At 53.2% G+C, this 11,475-nt stretch overlaps 1 protein-coding gene across 1 annotated transcript in view; it reads left to right on the plus strand.

Moving 5' to 3' along the window:
* Window positions 1-10,407, plus strand: part of LOC119901625 (cadherin-7-like) — a gene marked incomplete at its 5' end in the record, with an annotated part of 23,783 nt that extends 13,376 nt beyond the window's left edge. The window contains 6 exons of the mRNA XM_038717199.1: window positions 684-937; window positions 1,011-1,147; window positions 1,251-1,372; window positions 3,855-3,972; window positions 9,538-9,789; window positions 9,920-10,407. Coding sequence (XP_038573127.1) covers window positions 684-937; window positions 1,011-1,147; window positions 1,251-1,372; window positions 3,855-3,972; window positions 9,538-9,789; window positions 9,920-10,407 — 1,371 coding nt within the window. The remainder of the gene's footprint in view (window positions 1-683; window positions 938-1,010; window positions 1,148-1,250; window positions 1,373-3,854; window positions 3,973-9,537; window positions 9,790-9,919) is intronic.
* Window positions 10,408-11,475: the final 1,068 nt, after the last annotated feature.

An 11,475-nucleotide genomic window follows, 5' to 3' on the forward strand; every position in this document is an offset into this window, starting at 1 on the left:
GAGAGAGAGACAGAGAGAGAGAGAGGTAGATTGCAGTAATCCAGCCTAGAAGTAACAAATGCATGGACTAGTTTTTCTGCAGCATTTTTAGACAGGATGTTCCTGATTTTCGCAATATTACGTAGGTGAAAAAAGGTGGTCTTGAATTTTGCTTAATGTGAGACTTAAACGACATGTCCTGATCAAAGATAACTCCAAGATTCCTCACAGTGGTGCTGGAGGCCAAGGTGATGCCATCCAGGGAAACTATATCTTTAGATAATGCGTCACGGAGGTGCTTAGGCCCCAGAGCAATAACTTCAGTTTTATCTGAGTTTAACATGAGAAAATTACAGCTCATCCAGGTTTTAACATCCTGAAGGCACATTTGAAGTTTAGCTCACTGATCCGTCTTTGTTGGAAAGAAAAATATGGTCACTCTAGTATAGGTCATCCAAGGGTAACGGTTCTAACTGACCAGCAGGGAGTCCAGTAAAGAACCAGGCAGTATCCAGTATCCGAGCCCTTGATTTAACCCTCCTTGGAGAACTCTGATCTGGGTGACAGAGATAGTTGAGACAGGACCAGTTCTGTCCCTTTAAATCATGACTTTTTATCTCCAGGTGACGAGAAAACATGTTCAAGCTTTATTTCCCCAGAGGTCGTCACACCAGTGTCCCCCCTCCCCCCTGTGTCCCCCCCAGACTCTGGACTTTGAGACCAAGTCGAGCTACGTGTTGCACGTTGAGGCGTCCAATCGTTACGTGGACACTCACTTCCTGTCAACGGGTCGGTTCAGCGACGTGGCGACGGTTCGTCTACTGGTGGAGAACGTGGATGAGCCTCCGGTCTTCTCCTCCCCCGTTAGTCGGATGGTGGTCTCTGAGGACGCTGCGGTAGGAACTGATGTGGGATCAGTTTCAGCTCACGACCCTGACGCAACCGACAACCCCGTCAGGTAGGAACATGAGCGCCTGGAGACAGAGTCAGCGGCGGAGCTGGTGTTTAACAGCAGGTGAATCTGTGTGCAGGTACTCTATTGACAGGAAGTCGGACGTGGAGCGGTTCTTTAACATCGACAGCAGCTCAGGTCTGATCCGGACCGCCAGACGTCTGGACAGAGAGACCATCGCTCTGCACAACATCAGCGTCCTCGCCACAGACAGCCGTGAGTCTGACATACTCTACATGTTGTACTGTTCCTTTAAATTCCTGGTTGTGATGTCAACAGCTGAGCGGCGTGCTGAGGCGTGTCTCTGTGTGTGTGTCAGTGGATCGGTCTCAGGTGGGGAAAGCTGTGCTTCTGATCTCTGTGACGGACGTTAACGATAACGCTCCGAGCTTCGCCATGAAGTACGAAGCCTTTGTCTGTGAGAACGCAGAACCCGGACAGGTAAACCCACCTGGGTACTGTTTGGTACACAGTGTTACACACCTGTACTCTGACAAGTACCGCAGCAGAAGTTCTCTCACTTTCACACAGAGCTGCAGAATAACAGGACTGATAGATCCAGACCAGACCTCACTGATCCAGACCCCACAGACCCAGACCTCACAGACCCAGACCTCACAGTACCAGACCTCACAGACCCAGACCTCACTGATCCAGACCCCACAGACCCAGACCTCACAGACCCAGACCTCACAGAACCAGACCTCACAGACCCAGACCTCACTGATCCAGACCTCACAGACCCAGACCTCACAGACCCAGACCTCACAGAACCAGACCTCACAGACCCAGACCTCACTGATCCAGACCTCACAGACCCAGACCTCACAGAACCAGACCTCACAGACCCAGACCTCACAGCCCCAGACCTCACAGATCCAGACCTCACTGATCCAGACCTCACTGATCCAGACCTCACAGACCCAGACCTCACAGACCCAGACCTCACAGAATCAGACCTCACAGACCCAGACCTCACTAATCCAGACCTCACAGACCCAGACCTCACAGAATCAGACCTCACAGACCCAGACCTCACAGCCCCAGACCTCACAGATCCAGACCTCACTGATCCAGACCTCACTGATCCAGACCTCACAGACCCAGACCTCACAGAACCAGACCTCACAGCCCCAGACCTCACAGAACCAGACCTCACTGATCCAGACCCCACAGACCTAGACCACACAGAACCAGACCTCACTGATCCAGACCCCACAGACCCAGACCTCACAGAACCAGACCTCACTGATCCAGACCTCACAGAACCAGACCTCACAGAACCAGACCTCACTGATCCAGACCTCACAGACCCAGACCTCACAGAACCAGACCTCACAGAACCAGACCTCACTGATCCAGACCTCACTGATCCAGACCTCACAGAACCAGACCTCACTGATCCAGACCTCACAGACCCAGACCTCACTGATCCAGACCCCACAGACCCAGACCTCACAGATCCAGACCTCACAGAACCAGACCTCACAGACCCAGACCTCACAGCCCCAGACCTCACAGATCCAGACCTCACAGACCCAGACCTCACAGAACCAGACCTCACAGACCCAGACCTCACAGCCCCAGACCTCACAGATCCAGACCTCACTGATCCAGACCTCACTGATCCAGACCTCACAGACCCAGACCTCACAGAACCAGACCTCACTGATCCAGACCCCACAGACCTAGACCACACAGAACCAGACCTCACTGATCCAGACCCCACAGACCCAGACCTCACAGAACCAGACCTCACTGATCCAGACCTCACAGACCCAGACCTCACAGAACCAGACCTCACTGATCCAGACCTCACAGACCCAGACCTCACAGCCATAGACCCCACAGACCCAGACCTCACAGAACCAGACCTCACTGATCCAGACCTCACTGATCCAGACCTCACTGATCCAGACCTCACTGATCCAGACCCCACAGACCCAGACCTCACAGAACCAGACCTCACTGATCCAGACCTCACTGATCCAGACCTCACAGACCCAGACCCCACAGCCATAGACCTCACAGACCCAGACCTCACAGACCCAGACCTCACTGATCCAGACCCCACAGACCCAGACCCCACAGCCATAGACCCCACAGACCCAGACCTCACAGAACCAGACCTCACTGATCCAGACCTCACAGACCCAGACCTCACAGCCATAGACCCCACAGACCCAGACCTCACAGAACCAGACCTCACTGATCCAGACCTCACTGATCCAGACCTCACAGACCCAGACCCCACAGCCATAGACCTCACAGACCCAGACCTCACAGACCCAGACCTCACTGATCCAGACCCCACAGACCCAGACCCCACAGCCCCAGACCTCACAGACCCAGACCTCACAGCCCCAGACCTCACTGATCCAGACCTCACTGATCCAGACCTCACAGACCCAGACCTCACTGATCCAGGCCCCACAGACCCAGGCCCCACAGACCCAGACCTCACAGCCCTAGACCTCACAGCCCCAGACCTCACAGCCATAGACCCCACAGACCCAGACCTCACAGCCCCAGACCTCACACCCCAGACCTCACTGATCCAGACCCCACAGACCCAGACCTCACTGATCCAGACCCCACAGACCCAGACCCAGTGTTTTAAGTACAAACGATGCTACGCCACCTGTCGCTCACAGGTCAGGCTAGCTGCAGATGGCTTGTTAGTGCATGTTCGTATCGAGGAAAGCAGGAGAAAGACTCTCTCGTCTCAGAGTTTCCTCCTTGCACCAGCAGCCTGTCCTTCAGAGTTCCCCCTCGGCTTCACAGCGGTGTTTCAGCACACGGCAGATTCACGATCAGCCCAAATATTCACAGTGATATGATTTTCTTCCTCCAGAACATATTCACTCATTCATTTCCTGTCAGCTGACCTCCTCTTTCTTGTGTTTGACCTTTGACCTCTCAGATTATTGAGACCCTGAGCGCTGTGGATCGTGATGAACCAGAGAACGGACATCACTTCCTGTTCTCTCTGCCCGCCGAGGCTTCTGGGAACTTCAGCTTCATCCTGAGAGATAATAAAGGTACGCCAGACGTTTCCCTCACACAGCTCCATTGATCCACAGACGTACGGACGCAATCCGAATCAGAACATGTGCTGGAGGAAGTGAAAAGTGATGTTAAAGCTGTAACGGCCAGTATCTGTACATCTACAGCTGCTTTTATCTGGAGCAAACAGTCATAACGTGAAAATACGCATCACTTTATGGCCGTGGCAACAAAGGTATGTCTTTGTGAAACGTTAATGTTTCTTGTAACGGAATACTCAACATTATTATAAGCAGCCTGTTGTTGCAGATGAAATTTGTTTTTGGTGGCCTATGTTTAATATCCTTGTTAATATCTGGAAAACAGACTGCAGTCTTTGATTACCGACGGCTGGGTTAGGTATAAAGAAAATAAGGAAGTGTCTCTCTTTCCGTCGTCCTTATGACATTATTTTTGCTTGCTGTGTGCTGACCAGTCCACCTTTTTACCAGTTGAAATGTAGTTTGTAGTATTGCATTTTGCACTTGCCAAAAAGACAGAGTATAGCTCAATCAGTCCTTATTACCAATTGCAAGACATTTAAATGGCAGTGGATAAGACACATGACTTTGGTGTGAGAGACCCGGGTTCAATTCCCACTGTGTGTCCCTGAGCAAGTCACTTAACCCCTCGTTGCTCCAGAGGCGTGCAACCTCTGACATATACAGCAATTGTAATTGGCTTTAGATAAAAGCGTCAGCTAAATGAATAAATGGAAATAGAGCCAGTGCTGTTTGGCAACTGATGCCACCTCACTACTTGTGAAAAAAAGGTTCTCAAAATGAATTGATTTCAGTTATTTTAGTGTTATAGTATTTGAGTTATGGCTGATTATAGCTCACCCACTCCTTTCAACCTGTTGAAATACCTTTAAAGGGCCAGTACACCTAATAACAGGCAGATTTCCACCTGCCAAAAAGTGATTGCAGCCTCGATCCTGTGACTTAAATAAGAAGGATAGGCAACAAAGGTCTGTCTGGTCAGAACTGACTGGTCAGTTGCTGTCTGGTCAGTTGCTGTCTGGTCAGAACCGACTGGTCAGTTCCTGTCTGGTCAGTTCCTGTCTGGTCAGTTGCTGTCTGGTCAGAACTGACTGGTCAGAACCGACTGGTCAGTTCCTGTCTGGTCAGTTCCTGTCTGGTCAGAACCGACTGGTCAGTTGCTGTCTGGTCAGCTGCTGTCTGGTCAGTTGCTGTCTGGTCAGAACCGACTGGTCAGTTCCTGTCTGGTCAGTTGCTGTCTGGTCTGTTGCTGTCTGGTCAGAACCAACTGGTCAGCTGCTGTCTGGTCAGTTCCTGTCTGGTCAGAACCGACTGGTCAGTTGCTGTCTGGTCAGCTGCTGTCTGGTCAGTTCCTGTCTGGTCAGCTGCTGTCTGGTCAGTTCCTGTCTGGTCAGAACCGACTGGTCAGTTCCTGTCTGGTCAGTTCCTGTCTGGTCAGTTGCTGTCTGGTCAGAACCGACTGGTCAGCTGCTGTCTGGTCAGTTCCTGTCTGGTCAGAACCGACTGGTCAGTTGCTGTCTGGTCAGAACCGACTGGTCAGTTGCTGTCTGGTCAGTTCCTGTCTGGTCAGTTGCTGTATGGTCAGTTGCTGTCTGGTCAGTTCCTGTCTGGTCAGTTCCTGACTGGTCAGTTGCTGTCTGGTCAGTTGCTGTCTGGTCAGTTGCTGTCTGGTCAGAACTGACTGGTCAGAACCGACTGGTCAGTTGCTGTCTGGTCAGTTGCTGTCTGGTCAGAACTGACTGGTCAGAACCGACTGGTCAGTTGCTGTCTGGTCAGTTGCTTTCTGGTCAGAACCGACTGGTCAGCTGCTGTCTGGTCAGTTCCTATCTGGTCAGAACCGACTGGTCAGTTGCTGTCTGGTCAGCTGCTGTCTGGTCAGTTGCTGTCTGGTCAGAACCGACTGGTCAGTTACTGTCTGGTCAGTTGCTGTCTGGTCAGCTGCTGTATGGTCAGTTCCTGTCTGGTCAGAACCGACTGGTCAGTTGCTGTCTGGTCAGTTGCTGTCTGGTCAGTTGCTGTCTGGTCAGAACCGACTGGTCAGCTGCTGTCTGGTCAGTTCCTGTCTGGTCAGAACCGACTGGTCAGTTGCTGTCTGGTCAGTTGCTGTCTGGTCAGCTGCTGTCTGGTCAGAACTGACTGGTCAGTTCCTGACTGGTCAGTTGCTGTCTGGTCAGTTGCTGTCTGGTCAGTTGCTGTCTGGTCAGAACTGACTGGTCAGAACCGACTGGTCAGCTGCTGTCTGGTCAGTTCCTATCTGGTCAGAACCGACTGGTCAGTTGCTGTCTGGTCAGTTCCTATCTGGTCAGAACCGACTGGTCAGTTCCTGTCTGGTCAGTTGCTGTCTGGTCAGAACCGACTGGTCAGCTGCTGTCTGGTCAGTTCCTGTCTGGTCAGAACCGACTGGTCAGTTGCTGTCTGGTCAGTTGCTGTCTGGTCAGCTGCTGTCTGGTCAGAATGACTGGTCAGCTGCTGTCTGGTCAGTTGCTGTCTGGTCAGAACCGACTGGTCAGTTGCTGTCTGGTCAGCTGCTGTCTGGTCAGTTGCTGTCTGGTCAGAACGACTAGTCAGTTACTGTCTGGTCAGTTGCTGTCTGGTCAGCTGCTGTATGGTCAGTTCCTGTCTGGTCAGAACCGACTAGTCAGTTACTGTCTGGTCAGTTGCTGTCTGGTCAGAACTGACTGGTCAGTTGCTGACTGGTCAGTTGCTGTCTGGTCAGTTGCTGTCTGGTCAGAACGACTGGTCAGCTGCTGTCTGGTCAGTTCCTGTCTGGTCAGAACCGACTGGTCAGTTGCTGTCTGGTCAGTTGCTGTCTGGTCAGCTGCTGTCTGGTCAGAACTGACTGGTCAGTTGCTGTCTGGTCAGTTGCTGTCTGGTCAGAACCGACTGGTCAGTTGCTGTCTGGTCAGCTGCTGTCTGGTCAGTTCCTGTCTGGTCAGAACCGACTGGTCAGTTCCTGTCTGGTCAGTTGCTGTCTGGTCAGCTGCTGTCTGGTCAGTTGCTGTCTGGTCAGTTCCTGTCTGGTCAGTTGCTGTCTGGTCAGAACTGACCGGTCAGTTCCTGACTGGTCAGTTGCTGTCTGGTCAGTTGCTGTCTGGTCAGAACTGACTGGTCAGAACCGACTGGTCAGTTCCTGTCTGGTCAGTTGCTGTCTGGTCAGAACCGACTGGTCAGAACCGACTGGTCAGCTGCTGTCTGGTCAGTTCCTATCTGGTCAGAACCGACTGGTCAGTTGCTGTCTGGTCAGCTGCTGTCTGGTCAGCTGCTGTCTGGTCAGTTCCTATCTGGTCAGAACTGACTGGTCAGTTCCTGTCTGGTCAGTTGCTGTCTGGTCAGAACCGACTGGTCAGCTGCTGTCTGGTCAGTTCCTGTCTGGTCAGAACCGACTGGTCAGTTGCTGTCTGGTCAGTTGCTGTCTGGTCAGCTGCTGTCTGGTCAGAACTGACTGGTCAGCTGCTGTCTGGTCAGTTGCTGTCTGGTCAGAACCGACTGGTCAGTTGCTGTCTGGTCAGCTGCTGTCTGGTCAGTTGCTGTCTGGTCAGAACCGACTGGTCAGTTACTGTCTGGTCAGTTGCTGTCTGGTCAGCTGCTGTATGGTCAGTTCCTGTCTGGTCAGAACCGACTGGTCAGTTGCTGTATGGTCAGTTGCTGTCTGGTCAGAACTGACTGGTCAGTTCCTGACTGGTCAGTTGCTGACTGGTCAGTTGCTGTCTGGTCAGAACCGACTGGTCAGCTGCTGTCTGGTCAGTTCCTGTCTGGTCAGAACCGACTGGTCAGTTGCTGTCTGGTCAGTTGCTGTCTGGTCAGCTGCTGTCTGGTCAGAACTGACTGGTCAGTTGCTGTCTGGTCAGTTGCTGTCTGGTCAGAACCGACTGGTCAGTTGCTGTCTGGTCAGCTGCTGTCTGGTCAGTTCCTGTCTGGTCAGAACCGACTGGTCAGTTCCTGTCTGGTCAGTTGCTGTCTGGTCAGCTGCTGTCTGGTCAGTTGCTGTCTGGTCAGTTCCTGTCTGGTCAGTTGCTGTCTGGTCAGAACTGACCGGTCAGTTCCTGACTGGTCAGTTGCTGTCTGGTCAGTTGCTGTCTGGTCAGAACTGACTGGTCAGAACCGACTGGTCAGTTCCTGTCTGGTCAGTTGCTGTCTGGTCAGAACTGACTGGTCAGAACCGACTGGTCAGTTCCTGTCTGGTCAGTTGCTGTCTGGTCAGAACCGACTGGTCAGCTGCTGTCTGGTCAGTTCCTATCTGGTCAGAACCGACTGGTCAGTTGCTGTCTGGTCAGCTGCTGTCTGGTCAGTTGCTGTCTGGTCAGAACCGACTGGTCAGTTACTGTCTGGTCAGCTGCTGTATGGTCAGTTCCTGTCTGGTCAGAACCGACTGGTCAGTTGCTGTATGGTCAGTTGCTGTCTGGTCAGAACTGACTGGTCAGTTCCTATCTGGTCAGAACCGACTGGTCAGTTGCTGTCTGGTCAGCTGCTGTCTGGTCAGCTGCTGTCTGGTCAGTTCCTATCTGGTCAGAACCGACTGGTCAGTTGCTGTCTGGTCAGCTGCTGTCTGGTCAGTTCCTATCTGGTCAGAACCGACTGGTCAGTTGCTGTCTGGTCAGCTGCTGTCTGGTCAGTTCCTATCTGGTCAGAACCGACTGGTCAGTTGCTGTCTGGTCAGTTGCTGTCTGGTCAGTTCCTGTCTGGTCAGTTGCTGTCTGGTCAGTTCCTGACTGGTCAGTTGCTGACTGGTCAGTTCCTGACTGGTCAGTTGCTGTCTGGTCAGTTGCTGTCTGGTCAGAACTGACTGGTCAGAACCGACTGGTCAGCTGCTGTCTGGTCAGTTCCTATCTGGTCAGAACCGACTGGTCAGTTGCTGTCTGGTCAGCTGCTGTCTGGTCAGCTGCTGTCTGGTCAGTTCCTATCTGGTCAGAACCGACTGGTCAGTTGCTGTCTGGTCAGCTGCTGTCTGGTCAGTTCCTATCTGGTCAGAACCGACTGGTCAGTTGCTGTCTGGTCAGCTGCTGTCTGGTCAGCTGCTGTCTGGTCAGTTCCTATCTGGTCAGAACCGACTGGTCAGTTGCTGTCTGGTCAGCTGCTGTCTGGTCAGTTCCTATCTGGTCAGAACCGACTGGTCAGTTGCTGTCTGGTCAGTTGCTGTCTGGTCAGTTCCTGTCTGGTCAGTTGCTGTCTGGTCAGTTGCTGTCTGGTCAGTGTGGACTGACAGTCGGTTTTCTAGACATTCTAAAGACTGAAACCAAATTTATAATGTTGGTGTTAGTTGCCGCAGTCTGAGCAGAATGCAGGCAGCTTAATATCTTCATAACAAGTCTCTCTGTGTCCTCTACACCGACACCACACACTCAGAGGTTCTGTTTGCGGGAGACGAACTGAGCTGTAGCATCCATCGTGAGCAGACAGAAAAAAGAGCGCCACCTACAGGCAGGTGAACCTCGTGTAACCATAGCAGCATCACTTTGTAATTGACAGCTAGGGGTGGACACTTCACTTAGTGACTTTGTAGAGAACTGATAATGACTCAGCGTTCTTTCATCCAGCTTCCTCTTGTCCGTCTGTCCTCAGACAACACGGCGTCTGTCCTGACTCGGAAGGGTGGTTTCCTGCGGCGGGATCAGCCGGTTCACTTCCTGCCGGTGGTGATTTCAGACGGCAGCAGTCCGTCTCTCAGCAGCACCAACTCGCTGTCCATCACTGTCTGCGACTGCGACGCCCACGGAAACCGCCGCTCCTGCAGCCGGCGAGCGGCGCTGCTGCTGGTCGGCCTCAGCTCCGCCGCCGCTGCCACGGTCCTCACCTGCATCCTCGTACTACTGGGTAAGACCAGACCCCGTTTCACTGTGACCTGACAATTAACACCAGAAACAGTAAGTAGAAACAGCAGCGTACCTGCAGATACACAGACCTGACTAGAGAGCACCTTCTCCGTTCTCACCTGTCTCCTCAGGTGTCATCGTGGTTGTAGCAGCTGTCAGACGCAGTAGGAGGGAGCCTCTGATGATGGACGACGAGCGGGACATTCGTGAGAACATTGTTCACTACGATGATGAAGGCGGCGGCGAGGAGGACACCGAGGCCTTCGACATGTTCGCTCTGAGACACCTGAACAAACCAAACCCACCCCGCCGAGACCCCGACAACAACCTGCCGGGACTCCTCGCCAAAACCCCGGAGTACAGGGCGGAAAGGAACATGCTGTTCCAGGAGTTCATCAGGAACAGGCTGCAGGAGGCAGATGTGGACCTGACGGCGCCCCCCTATGACTCTCTGCAGACCTACGCCTTCGAGGGCAATGGGTCCACTGCGGAGTCACTGAGCTCGTTAAACTCATCAGAGTTTGAGCAGAATTACAACTTCCCGACAGAGTGGGGGCCGAGGTTCAGGAAGCTCGCAGACCTGTACGGAGAGCATGAGGGAGGGGGGGTCGCCTTGTAGTCCGCAGACTGTAGCAACCCAGACGACGGGGTTGGGGGGGGGGGGGGGGGGGGGGGGGGGGGGCGGGGTCAGAGCCAGGCTGGAGCAGGTCGAAGACACCAAAGTAGTTACAAGGGGGTCTAACCAAAGCTAGCTGGAACAGAGCCAGTTTAAGTGATAAATCTTGACAAGGTTTAGTGGTGGAGCATCAAGGCGCCTACAGCACGGTGGTGTCATTTTCCGAGAGCTCATTGGTCAGTAGCGTTGATCTCTGATCTGGAACAGGTCAACCGCTCAGCATCAGGTACCATGGTGAACCAGCGTCGTGGTTCTGAACACCTGAAGTACTGCGTGCTCGTGATGCAGAGTACTGCGAGCTGTGATGCAGAGTACTGCGCTGTGATGCAGAGTACTGCGCGCTGTGATGCAGAGTACTGCGCGCTGTGATGCAGAGTACTGCGAGCTGTGATGCAGAGTACTGCGCTGTGATGCAGAGTACTGCGCTGTGATGCAGAGTACTGCGTGCTGTGATGCAGAGTACTGCGCGCTGTGATGCAGAGTACTGCGCTGTGATGCAGAGTACTGCGCTGTGATGCAGAGTACTGCGTGCTGTGATACAGAGTACTGCGAGCTGTGATGCAGAGTACTGCGCGCTGTGATGCAGAGTACTGCGTGCTGTGATGCAGAGTACTGCGCTGTGATGCAGAGTACTGCGCTGTGATGCAGAGTACTGCGTGCTGTGATGCAGAGTACTGCGTGCTGTGATGCAGAGTACTGCGTGCTGTGATGCAGAGTACTGCGCTGTGATGCAGAGTACTGGTGTGTGATGCAGAGTACTGCGTGCTGTGATGCAGAGTACTGCGAGCTGTGATGCAGAGTACTGCGCTGTGATGCAGAGTACTGCGCGCTGTGATGCAGAGTACTGCGTGCTGTGATGCAGAGTACTGCGCTGTGATGCAGAGTACTGCGCTGTGATGCAGAGTACTGCGTGCTGTGATGCAGAGTACTGCGCTGTGATGCAGAGTACTGCGAGCTGTGATGCAGAGTACTGCGCTGTGATGCAGAGTACTGCGTGCTGTGATGCAGAGT

This window comes from Micropterus salmoides, unplaced genomic scaffold, assembly GCF_014851395.1.
Source record: "Micropterus salmoides isolate LMB-PRFRI ecotype aquatic unplaced genomic scaffold, ASM1485139v1 Ms_hic_scaffold_14, whole genome shotgun sequence".
In the NCBI taxonomy this organism is placed as follows: domain Eukaryota; kingdom Metazoa; phylum Chordata; class Actinopteri; order Centrarchiformes; family Centrarchidae; genus Micropterus; species Micropterus salmoides.